General features: G+C 47.4%; 5 protein-coding genes across 8 annotated transcripts in view; 3 read left to right on the top strand and 2 right to left on the bottom strand.

The window, feature by feature from the left end:
* LOC118511757 (developmental protein eyes absent) overlaps positions 1 to 1,560 on the top strand; it is a 35,960-nt gene extending 34,400 nt beyond the window's left edge. For all 3 annotated transcript variants that reach the window (XM_036055225.1, XM_036055226.1, XM_036055224.1), the window contains exon 8: positions 25 to 1,560. In XM_036055225.1, the coding sequence (XP_035911118.1) occupies positions 25 to 206 (182 nt within the window). In that variant the 3' untranslated portion in view covers positions 207 to 1,560. The remainder of the gene's footprint in view (positions 1 to 24) is intronic.
* A 588-nt stretch (positions 1,561 to 2,148) lies between these two features.
* Positions 2,149 to 3,617, top strand: LOC118511755. Of its 2 annotated transcripts, none has more exons than XM_036055220.1 (3): positions 2,149 to 2,303; positions 2,840 to 3,051; positions 3,153 to 3,617. In XM_036055220.1, the coding sequence occupies exons 2-3, from the start codon at positions 2,845 to 2,847 to the stop codon at positions 3,477 to 3,479; spliced, it is 534 nt and encodes a 177-aa protein (XP_035911113.1). In that variant the 5' UTR covers positions 2,149 to 2,303; positions 2,840 to 2,844; the 3' UTR covers positions 3,480 to 3,617. The 2 variants fall into 2 exon arrangements, with proteins under 2 accessions (XP_035911113.1, XP_035911115.1); XM_036055222.1 differs by having other exon boundaries at positions 2,227 to 2,420.
* A 656-nt stretch (positions 3,618 to 4,273) lies between these two features.
* LOC118511753 (protein shuttle craft) lies at positions 4,274 to 8,070 on the bottom strand. The gene is made up of 4 exons (XM_036055218.1): positions 7,931 to 8,070; positions 5,179 to 7,787; positions 4,749 to 5,100; positions 4,274 to 4,675 (listed from the first exon to the last, which is right to left on the bottom strand). The coding sequence occupies exons 2-4, from the start codon at positions 7,671 to 7,673 to the stop codon at positions 4,544 to 4,546; spliced, it is 2,979 nt and encodes a 992-aa protein (XP_035911111.1). The 5' UTR covers positions 7,674 to 7,787; positions 7,931 to 8,070; the 3' UTR covers positions 4,274 to 4,543.
* On the top strand, positions 7,949 to 10,019 carry LOC118511754 (alkaline ceramidase). The gene is made up of 5 exons (XM_036055219.1): positions 7,949 to 8,186; positions 8,280 to 8,405; positions 8,661 to 8,917; positions 8,997 to 9,134; positions 9,217 to 10,019. The coding sequence occupies exons 1-5, from the start codon at positions 8,055 to 8,057 to the stop codon at positions 9,530 to 9,532; spliced, it is 969 nt and encodes a 322-aa protein (XP_035911112.1). The 5' UTR covers positions 7,949 to 8,054; the 3' UTR covers positions 9,533 to 10,019.
* LOC118511756 (6-pyruvoyl tetrahydrobiopterin synthase) lies at positions 9,997 to 11,088 on the bottom strand. Its single transcript, XM_036055223.1, has 3 exons — positions 10,798 to 11,088; positions 10,658 to 10,737; positions 9,997 to 10,587 (listed from the first exon to the last, which is right to left on the bottom strand). The coding sequence occupies exons 1-3, from the start codon at positions 10,863 to 10,865 to the stop codon at positions 10,205 to 10,207; spliced, it is 531 nt and encodes a 176-aa protein (XP_035911116.1). The 5' UTR covers positions 10,866 to 11,088; the 3' UTR covers positions 9,997 to 10,204.
* Positions 11,089 to 18,014: the final 6,926 nt, after the last annotated feature.

Raw genomic sequence — 18,014 nt, 5'->3', positions numbered from 1 at the left:
TGACTGCTTCTTCGTCGTCCCTAGGTAAGGAACAATGCTTCGAGCGCATCGTTACCCGGTTCGGACGCAAGAGCACGTACGTGGTGGTTGGCGATGGGCAGGATGAGGAGAATGCGGCCAAAAATCTCAACTTTCCGTTCTGGCGGATATCGAGCCACAGTGACATCCGATCGTTGCATACCGCGCTCGAGATGGGTTTCTTATGAAAGCCTTACCGTACTGCCACGTGCTCTCCGTGTGCGAACGGGACGATGCCGATGGGTGGCCGAAAGTCATCGCTTCTCCACGTTTGGCCGGTGGCCAAACACCAAAACCAAAAGACAAGGCTTCTCTGGCGTCTCCAGCACTTATCGCTCAACCGGAAAACCTACGGAGTCACGTGTCTGCAACGATTGTGCGCCGTCGTGACGTTGGTAGGCAGCCAGTATTTATTATTGTTTATAGTGTAGCTTATTAGGGTATAAATTATTTCGTAAAGCTCCAAACACATGGGTGTGTGAGTGTGTGTGTACTCGCTTTCGAATGCAGCAGAGTAGAGAAGAGTCTAGAACTGCTCAAAACGATAGGAAAACGGACCCAGGTCGTGCAAGTCAGACCATGCCAAACAGCACTAATGTGGTGAACGTAGAGAAAAGTCCTGTAAATCAAACATCTTCTAGCTGCTGTACGAGAGCACGAGTGTATAGAAACGTCAAGCGCATAAACGGATTTTATATACGGATATAAACACGATATATACATATACTAAGGTGGGCCACAATGGGGCGGCCAGAAAGCCCAATATCCCAGTGCAAATATCTCTTTCTTTCCGCCTAACAATTGTCTATATACAGTATGTAAAATTACAGTCGAATAATGGAAAAACTATATGAAGAGAGAGAGAGAGAGAGAGAGAGAGAGAGAGAGAGAGAGAGAGAGCTGTGTGAAAACGGATGTAGAAAGTGAGGCAAAATGGCCGCTAGTAATTGCGTACATTATCCCTTTCTTTTCATTAGATAGAACCGCAAGATATGTTTAGAGTAGAAAGTTGCGCGTGCGTGCGTAAGGATACTATATCATCAGCTAGTAGCCCAGACGGACCTCCGGTTGAAGTTTTTCCCGCGTTTCTGTGTATCATCAAAACCCGTTTGATAGGTCGCTGTAAATATCTTATCCAAAACGGTCCCGTATTATCCGGAAGTGTTGGGATCGTTCCATCTGTAGGTGTAATTTGTTGTAGCTGTGACATTAAGAGAAAAGCGATGGTAAAATGGGTGGGTTGATCGGATAGCAAAATACACACAACAACAACAAAAATTACTATACAACCCTCCAAGAACGGTACGACGGCATGGTGTACATATTTGTGCGATGGTTTACTCAAATCAAAATATTATCCTATAGTCAATAAAGTTTATCGCAGAAATCGCAGCCACTGTCACGCGATCATTGGATCAATCTTGTAAGTGTTTGGCACATGCACATGGTTTTCGTTGGCAGTTACGGGACGGTGTGTCCCAAACTGCGTGCCAAGCAGATGGTCTGTAAAACGAATAAAGTGAAAAACAAAGTACATCAGCAAAAGCATTGCTTGGAATGTGTTTTTGTTTAGTTTTTTTGGTTGGTAAAGTCCTGAGAAGAGTCACAACATCGTGGTCGTTACTTCAACTTCGGTTTAGTCCTATAAATGGTTGAGATCGACGCGCCTGGGCTTGCGAAAGGCTATCAAGGAATTACTCTTTATCGTGTAGTTGGGTGCAGACGAGATTCGAATTTGACGTGTAAAATCCCGAAAACGGTCTTGTCCGAGAGCCCCTCATTTGAAAAATCTAAAGCTCATCTTGTACCAATGGTTCGCGGGTTCAACAGGGTTGAATTATCACAAACAATTATCATATACTGGCTCGAGTCCCAACGTGGCAGCGTACTTTGCATACTAACTGATCCTCTGTAGAGCCGACGTTTCGTGAGCAATGTGAAGGAATCTGAATAAAGGTGAGAACGGAAAAGGTAGTTTAAGCTCTGGATAAGCAGCACAGGTAGATTGGTATTAGTCATTTTTTAAATAAAATATCGAAGTATGTAAAACATGTGGTCAATAACACCATTTTAATTTTAAATATGGCCAGCTCGGCACGTTCCGTTTTCTCACTAGAGAGCAGCACTATAATTCACAATATTAAGCAGCTGTCACTTCCGATGACCGAAGCGTTTACCACTGTGCTTCGCTGACAGGTCGATCAAAATTTGCACCCCCTTTTTCCTAAACACAGGCGTAGCGAAAAAACTTCTTCGATTCTCGGTCGGTTCGAAATTCACTGGAGGTGAGTGTTTGCTGGTGCTGACTTTACAAAAACACCTCGAGCGAACGGGCTAGGCAGTGATAGTTCTCCCCACATTCCGAAGCCCTTTGCCGCTAGTGTATTACGACCGATATACGGGTAATGGCGAGGACCGTTCTGTAGCTGGTTGCCAGGAGCAGACAGTGTCGCTTTTTTTTTGTTTTTGGGGTTATGATTTCGTAATCGGAGAAAGATGGTGAAAATAAGCTGAATTTCTGGAAGCGGGGATGCACATTTTAACCTGCATGGACTTCCTTATCGGTGGCGGTACAGTTTGCGTGCGCTTTGAAGACCGGGCGTGATTGTACTGCACCCCCGTGGTGCAGAGAAAAGGGCTAAATGTAGGGTTACATAATGCTGTGCTTTTTTCTTGTGCAATGTCGCGCACCGTTCCCGATCAAAGCAGTCATATGTTCTTGGGCAGAGCCGTCATCACTGTCATTCGCGGCTTTGCTGGAATCCTTTCCCAAGTTCAGCAATAATCCGGAGTTTTTCATCGCGTCTTTCTACTCAAACAGGAACGATGGCCAACGTGAACCTTGCGTCGGTGGTGCTGCGAAATGCGCTGCGTACGAAGATGGGCACCCGCCAGGCCCATGACATGATCTCGCAGAAGATCGGCAAACGGGAGGTCGTCGGACACGGCTGGAACGGACTGCCAGTTTACGCTGACCGCGTCGACTACCCGATGCCGGCCATCCGCTTCAAGGAAAACACCCGTGACGTCCTGGTAGGTGTGCACCGCCAGACCCCCGGTCGTTACGCTTTGTTGTCATTGTGGAATGTGCTTCTTATGATTGTTTTTTTTCCTCCCCGCTTGTCACACCGTAGGCTCTGCGCGAGAAGGAGAAGGGTGACTGGAAGAAGCTGTCGGTGCAGGAAAAGAAAGCCCTGTACCGTGCATCGTTCTGCCAAACCTTTGCCGAGATGAAGCACCCGACCGGTGAATGGAAGGCTTGTCTCGGTGCTGCCCTCATCGCCACGTCCATGAGTCTGATCGGCATGATGCTGCTGAAGACGTTCGTGTACGACCCGATCCCGGAAACGTTCGACGAAGAGCACCAGAAGGCACAGCTGAAGCGTATGCTTGACCTCAACATTAACCCGATCCATGGTGTGTCGTCCAAGTGGGACTACGAGAACAACAAGTGGAAGTAAACCGTCACCGGCACGAGGTGCTGTGAGCTGTGCAAGTAATTAAATTCCGTGATCCGTGTAACCATGGCTCACAGCCTCTGTTGTTCTGTGGGCGCCTGTTGAGCAAATAAATATCAGTGAAGCCTCTAGGATACTTGATGTGGTGTTACCCTGGTGTAGTTGGAAAAACCAAAGCAAATAGGTTGTGAAATGGACGGGGCAAAACAGGTGCTCAAGAATAACTCTTCTTTGTCTGACGACGACGACGACTGGTTGGTGCGTTCATAACTTCGGTCTTATATAATTCGGCGATGAAGCAATAACGCTACCTAAGTGTTCGGAGATGTTTAAAAAAAGATTTTTTCTTGATCTGTGATGGATCTAGACTAGCGGAGGCCTGTGGTGGGAATGACCCTGAATAAGACTCTTTCAAGACTCGACAAAGACAAGGCCTTTTTGACTACAGGGTGGTGGATAAGATTCCTTTGACTACAAGGTTTTCATGGGAGGTAGACGAGGCTTGAGTGAGGAAAGCTCTATGCGGTATCTTGGTAGAGGAGGTCCATTTGGTCAAGGACTTCCGGTGGATGAGACTTTATACCGCTGGACCGGGGATCAAATCCCTTTCGGACCGTTCCCCCGTAGTGAGGGACTGACTACGGGAGACCCAGAAGCCAGAGAGCCCGAAATGGCAGGCATGACCTAAGAGGACGTTAGGCCATGAAGAGAGAAAGAGGGAGGTATTGCAGCCCGGACGACTCTCAGTACCTGCAAAACGGCACAAACAATTATCCCTAGACAGATCCTCTATATCGTGTTTGCCTTTTATCGTCGCCCATTCTTCACCCCCTCTCCACTTTCATTCGCAGGCAGGCTGACGCGTGTTTTATTGACAATTCATAAATACCGAATTAATTACAATCACCAAAAAAGCAATCTACACAAAAGAACAGCTTCCTTGAGGCATTTATATAACCCATTCGTTTAAAAATGGTAATGTAGACCGAACCAATTTAAAAAAAAAGTCCCAAAAATATAAAACAAAACACTGTTGCTGATGCCCTCAGATTAGGCCGCCCCCCATTTCACTTGCTGCTCGAACTTGCCGCACCAGCGTAGTTCGTACGACCCCAAGCATTCAGGTTCGGCACAATGATACGGCGCTGGCCATTCTCACGCTGCAGGACCTCCATTAGGCTCATGCTCGGTAACCACGACTGAAAAAAATATACAAAACAGCGCTTTTAGACAGTCTTTCGGCAGAGAAAACACCCCCAACAAGCCACCTACCGTCAGTCGGTCCGCCGTAGCGACCACATTCCGATTCGGTTCCGCATCGTACGCAACCGATTCGACGCCAAACATGTGACACATTTCGTGCACTATCGCACGCTTCTCACGGTTCATGACCGGGAACGAATAGGACCGTGACTTTTGTTTGCTTTCCTTCGCCAGCTTCACCAGCTCGGTGAGCTTGTCGTGTATCATCTTCACCAAGGCCGGATCTTTCTTTGCATAGGCACGCAACGTTTCGGAATAGTTTGGCTGCAGCTTCGACGGCAGATCGGGATTACGGATCTGCAGTGCGATCGCAAGACGGCGGTTACGTTCCAGCAGTCGGCATTCTTCAGTACACTCCAGTCTGTAAGGTGGTCAATGAGAGAGAGAGAAAGAGCGTTAAATGAGTTTACTTCCCCACCGGAAGCTCGTCATTACTCACGTTTTGTTGGATTTCGGTCGAGCCGGTCCAAGAATGTCGCTCAGCTCGACCGATCCACCACGCTGCATTTCCTGCACGGACGAGGCGAGCTGGGCGGTTGCTATGCGACGGTACTCTTTGGCGAAATCGTGACACGTGCGTTGCTGCTTCCGATTGCCACACTCACACGTTACTTCGACCATAATCTTGCACGGTGTGTCCGGGCATTCCTCCTCGTGGCACGGTGCATTACACGGATGAACGCACGTTTCCCGCGTCTTCGTGCAGCTTTGCTTGCAGACGGTACCTTCCGGTGCGCACTCATCTTCATGGCACGTTCTAATGCATTTATGCCGACCGCACACGAGCGGCTTCGCACAGGGCATCCCGCAGCTAAACGATTCCTGATAGCAGGGGATGGTTTTACGCTGCTCGTGCTTACCGTAGCAGTACTTCGTCGTCAGCACCACACACGGCGGACATTCCGGTTCGGCGTGACAGTTGTGCAGTGCCGGATGTTCACACACATGCCGCCGATTGCACGGCCGATCACAGGCAGGTTTCTTGGTGCCGCAGGGTACGGGCGGATAGATCACGTTGGCCCCACAGTCACACGTAAGCTCGTCGAACGAAACGCGCGGACACGGCCGACAATTGCCCTTGTGGCAGGGCTTATCACAGCGATGCCGTCCACAGGACAGCGGCAGCGAGCAGGTTTTCGGACAGATGTGATCGAAATCGATGCAGCACACCTGGTTGCATTTGTGTTTCGCACAGCTGCGCCTTCGCACGCACCGCTTCTTGCACCGCGCATCGTCCGCACGCGTCGTCAGGTCCTTGCACTTCATCGGCTGATCCATGCTGCCGCAGCGGCACTTGACCGTGGTGGACTTTTTGCACGGTGGACACCCGCCCGGATGGCACTGCGCCTCACAGCAATGGGCTGCACCGGGTGGACCACACGACAGCTTGCGGCCACAGTTTCCGGTGCAGGTCGGTATCGGGTCGAGGCAGGATTGACGGCTTCCCGGTTCGATCGCTTCCCGCCCACACGGGCAGCTGAGCACGCGGTTCGGTGCATCGGCACACGGTTCACATTCGCCCTCGTGGCACAGCCGCTGACACTTGTGATTGCCGCACGATAACGGAACTTCACATTTTTTTCCACACCCGTACCGGGTTCGCTCCAGGTTTGCCACGCTACAGGCCACCATCCGTTCGCTTTTGCCACAGTAACAGTTATGCTGGACCTGTTCCGCACACGCCTCGCATTCCCCAGCGTGGCAACGTTTCACGCACCGATGCAACGCACAGTTTAGTGGCTTATCGCAAACGGCATCACACAACAGCTCATCCTTCTGGCAGCACTGCACCAGCTTTGCCAACCGTCCACAGCCACACCGACGCTGTACCGAGGCCTGACACGGTGGACACGGCCCGGGATGACACAGCAGCCCACACGCGTGCTCACAAATCTCACGCCGGCCACACAGCTTACCGCACGAGTGTGCCAAATCCTCCCGATTGTAGGCCGGATTTTTCATCTTCCCACAGAAACAGTGATACTCGCGCGGGATCTTCTTCGTTACGTGCTGGCAGGCGGGACAGCGCCACCCCGAACCATCCTCCGCCTGCGAGCTCGTAGCCCACCTGGTCACGCAAGCGAGATGCAGTATGTGATAGCAATTGCCACAGGACCAGATCGATTGCATCGGTTTCACTATTTCACAGCACACTAGACACTCCAGCCGGTAGCATTCGATTTCGCGCATAAGCTTTTCACGCTGGGAACACTTGGACAGTGGCTTTATCGCCGGGGATGATTCCGCCGGTTTGTGCGCCCCATTCGAACGCCGCTCGTCCGGTTCGGCTGGTATCGTACGATTTCCACCCCACTGTCTTGTCCCGGTACGCCGGGACGAGTGGTCACCGTTCCGGGGTGGACCATCGCCCGCATACTCATCTGTATCGTGCACCCGTACACGCCCACTTCCGGCAGTAGCTTGGTTAGATTTCCATTTTCCCGGACGACCCACGGGCCGGTCGTCTCGCGTATGCCAACCGTTGCGTGGTTTAAGGCTCTCGTTTCTACGTGGCCGGCCCGCCGAAGATCTGCCCGCGCCGTAGTGATTCGATGGTCCGGCACGCACATTTTCCCTATCATCAGCATCATCATCGCGATCCATCTCGGCAGGCGCGAGAAGTGTAGAAGTGGTTGCCATCGAAACTGTCGTCGGTTGCGCGGTAGTGACGCCATCGTTTGTTGCCGCTTCCGTTTGGTACTTGCGTGGGATAAATTCGGCCGCCGTTGGAGTTAGGTTGGAGGTAAAGCCATAATACTGGAACGTTGGCTGGTTCGACGGTTCCTGGTCGGTAGTGCCGGTGGGATTCGATCGGAGGTATTGCAGTTGCTGCTGTATTTGGACCCGTGCATTGAACTGGGAAATGAAATCATCAAAGCTGGCGCTGCCACTACTGCCACCGCCCGGTGCAGCATTGCCATCGCTCGTTGCCATGGTGGCCGGAATGCTGCGTCCGGCTCTCGGGCGAACCCGGCAAAGCGTACACCCCCCTGCGACCGGTGGTTCCTGTTTGGGGGAAAGCTGTTGGCCGCTGCGATAAAGATTTAGCTGGGAATGATAAAAACGAAATCATTGCTCTAGGTGGCGAAATCGCAAATCGGGCACACGCATGGTTTTAAGTAGCGGAAAAGGATCACAATCTGGAATGTTTGTTTACTCTCCCACTAGCTCCTCGCACAACCTTTACGCACCTAGCAAATGAATTAAGTGGGTAGATTTCGCTATAAATTAAATAATAAAATACAAAATTAATCACAATGTACACGGGAACCACGACTCTGCGCAAGGCTCTGTAGCAGCAGAATTGCTGTGTGTATGCGTGCTGTCACTTTTGACAGCATTCAAGCGAGCAGCTGTCAAATAGCGCATGCATTGCCAGACAAAAAGGAAAAGAAACACACAAAGAAAACACAACAGCAGTCAGCAGGCAGTTCAACAACAAACTTGGTAAGGCATACAATTTTCTAATCACAGTGACCTCGCTCGCTAGCAAAAACACGCATTGTAGCGAAAAAGTACACAAAATCGTTTCCATTGCAGTTGAATCTCGGATCCAATCTATGTGGCACCATGACGTGGGAACATCTAGAACGAGGAAGCTCGCCAGTGGATTGGTGCGAGGGCAACTATCTCGTCTCACCCGATATTGCGGAATTTGTTAATACGGTTGGTACACTGCAAGATTTAAACTTTTTAAGTTTTAGAAAATCAAAAAGTGTCCCTAAAATTAGCTTTCGAACTGGTCATGGCGAATTGGTGCAAATCCGCGTGTAATTGCATTATATAATTACACGTATATCCCTTCTACTTTCATGTGCGCAATTACCACACACAAACAGCATTGGTGTGCATTGCCGACGCAACAACACATTTTCCGGCCAACTTGATATTTCCACCTTAAACGTACTTTCTCTTTCGCAGGTGAGCAATGTTCTGTTCCTGCTCGGTCCACCGTTTCTCATCTACCTGTTTAAAGATTATGGCCGGTTCATACAACCGGCTATTCATCTGATTTGGGTGCTGCTGATAGTGGTCGGTCTTTCGTCGGCCTACTTCCATGCGACGCTTAGCCTGCTCGGTCAGCTGCTGGACGAGCTGACCATACTGTGGGTATTTATGGCTACGTTGAGTCTGTTCTGTCCGCGGCGCCATTTCCCCCGCATTTTCAAGCGATCGAGGTAAGTGTGCTTGTGGGACTGGTTTAAAAAAAAAATCGTGTAGCAATTTAAATTTTATTACCTTTTTTTTCTTTACCAGGAAACGCTTCTGTTTGTCGATGACGATATTTTCGATCGTGGCAACGGCTCTCTCGTTTTGCCATCCCGCCATAAATGCGTTCGCGCTCATGTTCCTCGCCATACCGGCCACCTATTTGCTGTACAAGGAGCTGAAAATGTAAGTGTGTGTGTGTGCGTTCCAGTTAACGAGATTTTAAAGACCGCGTGTTTTTTTTGCGATCGATCCTTTCCCGCCGCAGTGTGCAAGATGAACGCGTGTATCGGCTCGGTGTGCGTAACACGACCATCCTGATCGTGGCCATCGTTTGCTGGATTAACGATCGCATGTTCTGCGATGCCTGGTCGTCGATGAACTTTCCGTACCTGCACGGGTTCTGGCACATCCTCATCTTCATCTCCGCCTATCCGGCCTGCGTACTGTTTGCCTACTTCTTCGTCAACGACGAACGGCCCGAAAGTCGCCCCACGCTCAAGTACTGGCCACGGAACGATTTCGAGCTGGGCATACCGTACGTGTCGATTAATTACGACAAAAAGTTTGATGATGCTATTTAGACGCGTTTAGTTCGGTTAGGTAAATTTAATGTAGGAATTCAATTTATCGGTCTCTCACTCACTCTCTCTCTCTAAGCATGCCAATAGAATGCACTTCATTACCTTTTCATTACCGTAGCGAATGGTTGTTCAAGCAACAGCACGATACGAACGAATGGTGAATGGAAGTTTCGTAAACGGTACCAAAAAAGAAAACAGAACGCTTTAAAAGACGCGAAGTGATTGGTTTGGTTTTGCAACGGTTTCGTTCCAGTGCACCATTACCGCGTTTTTTTGCTGATAATCGTGTACAAAGCAAACAGCACCATACTAAGGAATTGTCGATACTAGAAATATGATTTTAATTCGTTGCTGTAGGCGACAGAGTGATAGGACAGCGGTTAGGAGAAAGTATTTATAATTATCCCCATCCCACGGTTTGTTGTGCCGATTGGTTCGCAAGAGTTTTAATAAACCAGTTCTGGTAGGTTTTAATGCGCTATGGAAACATTTTTATTAGCTCCTAAAGTACTGTGGCGACCTGGTTCACTTTCTTTTGTCAAAAAAAGCCCGAAAAGCGTACTCGGTGTGGTACATGGAATCTTGGTCATGGGGATGTACAGGCGTATTTCAGATCTATTAGGCGTCGAGGATTGTCCGCAATACTGGTCACACAACAGCAGCAACGTGTGTCTAACCGTCCGAGTCGGACGAGAGATTCGACGAGTTTTCGGACGAGTGCGTCACGCGCGACTGTTTAACCGCTTCGTGGTGATGATGGTGATGCCCAACCGTATGCTTTTCCCCACGATAGATGACCGAGTTTTTGTCCGTCTCGTATATTTTAATCTCGTACAGCAGCTCCGGCTTGTCCATGATTAGCTTCAAACTGTCCCAGATGAAGATGGCCACATTTTCCGTGGTGCTGGCCAAGTTCTTAAAGTATGGCACATCTTTGTCCAGGTTCAGATGGTCTAACTTTTTCATGATGGCCTGCTCCATGTACTCCTTCAGGTCGGTTATGTTCATCACCATGCCCGTCTTGCTATCGACTGGGCCACGTACCGTGACCTCCACTGTGCAACGAAAACAGAAACGCGAAAGTTTCGAAACAATTCTTGAAGGTTAAATGTTACGGCGGCTTACCGGTGTAGTTGTGTCCATGCCCGTTGGGATTGTTACACTTGCCGTAAACCTGTCGGTTGGCTTCCTCGCTTAGAAAGGGACTAGAAGGGGTAGATGACGATTTTAGTTTGGTTCACAAACTCCTACCACCACTAGCTTACCTATGCAACCGGTGGCACGCACTGAAACATTCCTTACGGGTCAAGTACACTTGTGGCCGGGAGGACATGATCCACTTTACGAAGGCCTGAAAGCTGCCTAGTAAACAGTCCGGAACAAACAAATAAATCCACTCACAACCTGTTGAATGCTCAAACGGAACGGAACTTTGTTCTAACAAAATACAGTAAATCCTTGGGGAAAACACCACCCTCGTCACGTTTTTCCTTTTCTTCCCTGGGATGTGGACAGCCAAAACAAAACAGTCAGCACATTCCTGGCACTATGGGGTTGGCACGGATCAGAAGTGGAAGTGGAATGTAACTGGTTTTTAAGGGAAAAGAGTATTCGCAAGCTATATTAAGTTTAACAGGATATGTTTTCATAAGCAAAATCGGTTTTTTGAAAGCGAGCTTCATTAGAAAGGGTGTTTAAATAAAGAAATGTTATGTTTTGTTTAAAAGAGTAGAGAAAATAATGATAAGTCCCGCACTGTTTTGGTGTTTTCCCACTGTGCAACGAACACGCGTGTATAGCACGTATAGTTGAAGGTTTTAAAGTGGGTTGTACTAAAAATGTGCTAAAAGGCGATTTGAATTTTTGACTTCGAATATTTTCCGTTAGAAAAGGTAATGCTCGATGAGGAGAGCTTTTCATAACCGCATTTAGTTGTAGTTGATTACGTTAACCAAAGTGTTTTTTTTAACCAATAGCGATGACCTGGTTGACAATACGGCATCAAGCAGTAATTATAAATGAAAAAAGGAACGACCTGGCCGTATTGCTGTTAAGCAAGGTGTTAGACGATGAAAAATACTCATCTTCTGGATGAGCCGTTTTTGCTCTTAATTTTGTTCTTATTAGACAATTCTTGGTGCTGGTCTTGGTCTGCCATAGCTGACGATTTTTTAACTTAATTAGTGCTAAAATGCTGCAGTTGGTAGCGGCGCCAGTTGCTAACCCGAAGGAGGGGATCGATGCCAAATCCCTTCCGGAGATCGTTCGTTGATCGCTCTTTGTTCGTTGATTCTGACTATCCTTTCCAGCTTCGGGTAAAAAATCAACTCAAGAAGAGGTTGTAGTGCTAAGGAAGGAAAAGAGAGTTTAGTCACGATCCTTGCGTGATAGCAACTTCCCCCCCGGGCCATATAATTTTAAAATAATTTTAAATTTTTCTCTAGTTGAACAACAAGCAACCGCTTTCAAACTTCCCATGAGTGAATTAGTGAGAAGGAAAAGCATCTGGAGTACCTCTGGTACTGTTACCTACAACCACTTGGCTCAGGCTAGAGATGCTAGCCGTGTGTTCAGCTTAATGTCAAGGTCACCGGGAACCATTTAGCATTCCATGCGCTTCCCATTGCTTTCTCACGTTCAGTCCGTTTAAAGCTTCGTCCATTATGCCCACAAGGGCACGACGCCCCGAACCGACAGAAAAGGAAACAATTAGATGAAAATTGTTTCAAAATGACGTTTAAGCAGCAACCACAATATGCCCCAAAAGGTCGGGAACGCCCGAAGAAGAAATGCCCCATGCCAACGATGCAGATTCCACGCCGCTAACGTACCACGGCCACGTCTTCTTCATCTTCTCCAGCAAAAAGCTATTTTCTCCGATAAATGCTCTTACGGTAATTTTATGACATCCGGATGAGGTACTTTTCGCCACCGACTCGGTACTCGGTACCTACGTCTATCCATCCATCCACTTGTCGTTTTGACCGCACATAGTACAAATGGGTTGTAATTCAATGTGGTTAACCGTGGTGGCACTGCACTTATTGCACGGCCGACCTTCGTTCCGGTTTGCTCATCGTTTTCAGCGTTTGCCGCTCGGATGTAATCACGTTAGTGGGATAGCAGCAGATTTTGGAGAATCAGTTGAAGCAAGCGGACACTATTTTTCGTTCCGCGTATGTAGAACAACGGGGGAGGATGCGTTTGAATCCCTGTTGGTAGATGGCACTTCCTGGCGAAAGATTATCCGAATCACCCGAGGATTATGGATACATTTGTCTTCATGTAACGCCTTGAATGGTCCCGTTCATGACACATTCCTTCCTATCACAATCTGCTCGATAGTATTGAAAAGGAATCAATAAACTGGAAGGATTCTCCTAATGCAGACACCACCCACTGTCATGTGCATTTGAATGAGTAATTTCAAGCTTTATTCGAGCATCCCTTTAAGCTCTTGCTCCGAAGCTGGAAAGAAACCACAAATACGTGATCTTTTATTCGTCTCCTTGAAGCCATACCCTTTGTTAACCTGAAGCTGGTGAAATGGCATCAAATGGACAGTCTAATTCATCTGTCAGAACACACTTGTGCTAGCTGTATCATCAGAATAGAGATGAAGATCTTGATTGACTTTAATTCTTAAACGCTACGGGTACTGTGGAATGATTTTGACGTAGTGATAAGAGATGCATCTAAACTTTGCCGGGGCGGCTAAAACCTTCGAGCGAAGCGCCCGTTGAAAACATTTAAAAATGGATGAAGCTCCAAAATAGCTTACCAAGGATCAACAAGTACTCTTGTCTAGCGAATGGGTGGTTGCTTAATGTTCTCTTCGCTTTCTCGGACAGTCTAACAGCTCGGTTTGTGTGTCTACCGGGACCATGGTGTCTACCCCGTCGGTAAACACATTTAGCAAGTCCATAAGGAACCGAAACACACACACACACAAAAAAAGGATAAGATGCTTTGCCCAAAAAACCCGAACCTGAGACCTGAATGGTAAAAAGCACCGAATTACCCAGCCCACTAGCTCTCCAGTTCACATTTAACACCTTACCAGGTTGAATGTGTCTGTGTTAAAATTTCCTACCAACCAACCAACCAACCAAACGTCCGCAGGCGCTTTGAAGCGTGAAATACACACTCTGCACAGGGGACTGGTGAAGCTGGTCAACATATTTCGGTGGGAGCGTATTTTGGGGGATGGAAGTTTTCGGAACACGGAATTCCTTTGACGTGGCAGAAGAGGCCTTGCTGATGATTCGGGGACGCTGCTGCTAGGCAGTAGTAGATCATCCGTGCGGGTTTGTAAGTGTACACGCCACCTCCTTGCCGGCCGAGGCTTGAAATATTTTATTTATGCAATACGCCACAGCAATATCCTACAGCGAAAGGATTTATGATGCCGGCTGGAGTGCGAGCGGCGGCGGTGTACGGTGCTAAGAAGGCTCCGGGTGGTACGAGCTGATGCTTTGTGTAGGTGTGTAGGTGGGTGTGTGTGTGTGTGGTGAATTATGGATCCATTTGTGTGTGCGTCGTGTACCGCATGTACTAACAAGTCGTACAGGATGGTAATAGAAGGCTTCTAATGAAGCTGTGGCAAGGTTTAAAGCTGCTGAATCATGAGTATTTTAATTTCTCCACAGCAGTTAGCGGGTTGTACGGCAGCGACATTCCCACACTCGGATGGTAGCTAGCGAAGAGTGAAGGCACTGATTTACTCGGCACCCATTCGGAGGCAGCGCACTCGCGTCAATAGTAGAAAGATAATTATCATTAAACGTGTACTAAGCAATGCACTCCAAGTAGACGATCGCTTCCCTTTGAGCTGGTGAGCAGGGGTCTTCAAACAATTCCGGTGCAAGGGCCACGGATTGACACGGTCTTTATGTGTCGGTCTTGTCAAGAATTTCTGGAAGCTCTCCAAAGTAATTCTCATCAAGATTTGCTCTGCGACTAATTTTATAAATTTATTTGAACAAGACATTTTTTTTCTTATTCATTTAGAACGGCCTGACCTTATTTGCAGAACAAGACATTTATATCTCCAAAGTCATTGATCAATTCGCTAGCTCATAGCTCGAACAATTATTTGCCTGCTTAAGATACTCGAGATACAGCATTAAAGATCTCCAGAATGTAATACAAAGGATGAACATCACGCCTGATATTGGCGAGATGTTTTTAGAATTTTCAGAGAAGCGCCGATATTATTTGTCCTTACTACTCTCCTACAAACTCTTCAATTTCGTTGAATCATAGACATCGTGTTCATGTTCATCAGCAAGTCTTTCTCACAGTGGGTCAATATATTTGGAGGCAGCCCCGGGCGGAATGGTCTAATTGTGATATTAGAGGGAAACAACAGAATTTCCCTCACCGACGAGGCCCCCCTGACTGATGAGGCCCTGAGCGGCCGCTCCTTCCGCTCCTTGGTTGATCCGCCATTGCTTTCTCGATCAACGATAGAGAAACTTATCCTTCATTGGCCTTAAATTTGTTGGAGGTCTTGTTCTGCCGTTTTTTGGCTTTCTGGATTACATTTAACGATCAGATGATATTTCAAACCGATACTTTTTGTGTAAGAAACTGGGTCCGTTATCAGCTAGACCTCTAGAATCGCCTCAAAAACTTTTTTTTTTCTTATTTTTCTTTGGCTTTTCAACTTGGAATGATCTTTGCCTACCTTTGCTGGCATGCTGGATCGGACTTTAACCTTAGCTGGACAGTAAGTTAGAAAAAAAAGTTCCAGACAAGGCTTCTTTTTTATCATCTCGTGGCGTTAATATCACAGCTACCCCATAGGACAGTTCCAAGAATATCTTCTTCTTCTGCCTGGGCACTAGCAATACAACCTCGAACGGTCTCGGGCCTGCCATTTCTTAAACGGAATTTAAACTCCAGTTCTACCGTATGAAGACCAGCGCCACTGTCGGCTCGGCTGGTCCGGTGGCCCCATCTTTTATTTTACTTTACCTTATTTTGGTGTTCTAAAATCAGAAACAGAACTGTCTAAATTTCAACTCAAAAACTGTTTTTAATCAATATTTTAGAATTGTTTTAGGGTACAAGAACAGATAAATACGTTACCGAAATTCAAATAATTCACAAGGCATCCCCCATAAGACCCTTGGCGAACCCTGCTCTCCAGCACGTACGTGATTAATGGGGTAGCCTCTGTACACCCTCGCTCGCAATCTCACCATTCCTTCAACCCCCTTTAAATTTCCCATCTCGCGCGACACTTCATCGACGGGCTTCAGCTCGCCGCGCCTCGCTCCAGGATCTGTAATGCATGTGTAGCAGCAGCAAAAGGGATTACACACTTTTGCACTGATCACACTCGAATTCGCTTTCATCGGTTGCTTCATCAAACCACCTGATATACTGGATCTTCTTCACCCATCTTGAAGCTCCTCAAGGACAAAACGCACACGGGAAGAGTGTGCGATAAAGCGAGCGAAAGCAGGCACGGAACGTATGCAGGGACGCGATACAAACGGGCGACGATAAGGGGGCTCGAGGACGAAACAGCAGATAAGCGTTTTCCGGTGCTTCTCCTCCCGATGTGCGTGTGTGAGTAAATTTGTTGCTGATAAACGGTTTACCGGTACACAATGGGACGCGTACACACGCGCCCGCGGAAGCCCTCGTACTCGCCGGAAGTAGCACTGTGCTACGTTCGCTATCGCACCCATCTCGCCGTTTTGTAGTGTGTGTGTGTGTGCTGATGAAGCAAGTACGAGTGCAGTGTAATTGAAATTTAAAACCACTCCCCCTCCCCTCCGATTCCAAGCCCAAAATTTTCCCGATTAATGTGTGCATGTGTGTGTGTGTCACACGAGGATGTACGTAGAGTTCCTTACGACAAGTTTTGGTCGCCGTCTCGGTTCGCTGGAGTGGAGTCAGTTGTAGCACACTTATCGCAGCAAGAATCCTTGCTTTGTCTACCCCCTGCCGGGTGGTGGATTGGTTCACCAAGATGAGCGTAACTTCCGCTTGAGACAGAGATACGGTGCAGTGTATCGGCAGAAGAAAGCATTCTTAATTTCTGTTTTGCTCCTGTTTTGCAGGACGCCTCCATTTTTTTGAATGCGACTCCTGATTGCATACCGTATCAGCATAAACGATAATCGTATCCGGTTTCACAGATCGTTGACTCTTGACTGGCGGTTTTGATGGTGGCCCGAGTGTTAAAGGGTCAAAGGACTGTTTGTTCGAGCAGGGATGCCAGGTCGAGCCAGACCAAACACCCGACCAAAGGTTCAATAGTCAAGCACTATTAGCCCCTATAGCAAAACGGTTCAGCGTGACGGTGTCTCAATAAGTGCTTGTGCAGCATCGAGGGGTTTTTTTCTGCACACGCCGTGATTTGTTTGGATAAGAATAAGGGAGGGGGGTGTTTTGAGATGTAATCTGTGAATGTGAATCGGTGCGAGACAGCAGACAAGAGCTGTGAAGTGCATCTCAGACTGCTTGCTATAAGAAGTACAAACTGTTTACGGCAAAGAATAGTAAAGGACCGTTCAAAGGACTAGTGTAAATTGGCAGTTAAAGCGCGTATTTCTATTAATTCGTTCAGTGCAGCGAACGTGGGTTGGTTAAAAAGTTATAAAATAATGGAACATTCGCTGTAAGCGTTTACAAAAGGGCTCGCCGTTCGGTGAATGTCGAAAGGCGTTCGTACGCTTTATTTGAAAATTCAATTAATCGATTTCATTTGATGAAGCGACGGTTCAAAAGGTCATTTTTTGATCTATTTGATTATGTGACTTTATTAAGTGGAAAGCAAGCGATATCGAAAGGAAAAAATCGACCAGAGTTATAAGGAGAATTGAGCGTTGAGCTGATCGGTTGTGTTTTCACATTAAAATTTGTTTGAAATATTATGACCAGGCGAATTGAATTGGTTTGGTATTTAGAAAGGTCAGTTTCTATTTTAAAATTTTAATTGACATCCTTTACCTTTGTCCTTTTACAAAGAATATGAAGGGCTGGAGTTCAGATTAGAGAATATGATATGAAGGGCTGGAGTTCAGATTAGAGACCACACCTTAAAATGAGAATGGTGACTCAAGCATAGTGCCTTTTGTTTAAAATTTTCGGACTAAAGACCAAGTTAAAACAGCAATCGTTAGCTTTCTTGTTAAGGCAGATAACAGACTGCATCTTTGAAGACGTCCCATTCCACAACTGGGTCAAACGTTTTGCCTCGGAAATCCCGCATGTGTGAAGATGGACCAAAGGAGAATCCAGTTTTAATTACGAGCTCTATCAGTTACCGACGACCGCACTGCACGCTGCATCAGACCAGCAAGGTTTGAAAACGTGACCATTCACGTCATAAGAATTGCTATCGGGATGCCCAAGAACAAGAGTGCTGTTGTGACGTCACTCGATGCTGAGAGCTTTCGGACACTCCTACTCGAGGATTAACCTAGTGAAGGGGTTGAAATGGTTTATAAGTAAACAGTCAAGA

The sequence above is a fragment of the Anopheles stephensi genome, chromosome 3 (assembly GCF_013141755.1).
Source record: "Anopheles stephensi strain Indian chromosome 3, UCI_ANSTEP_V1.0, whole genome shotgun sequence".
NCBI classification, from domain to species: Eukaryota; Metazoa; Arthropoda; class Insecta; order Diptera; family Culicidae; genus Anopheles; species Anopheles stephensi.
The sequence above is the reverse complement of the archived record's forward strand: the minus strand, read 5'-3'. Positions and strand labels throughout refer to the sequence as shown.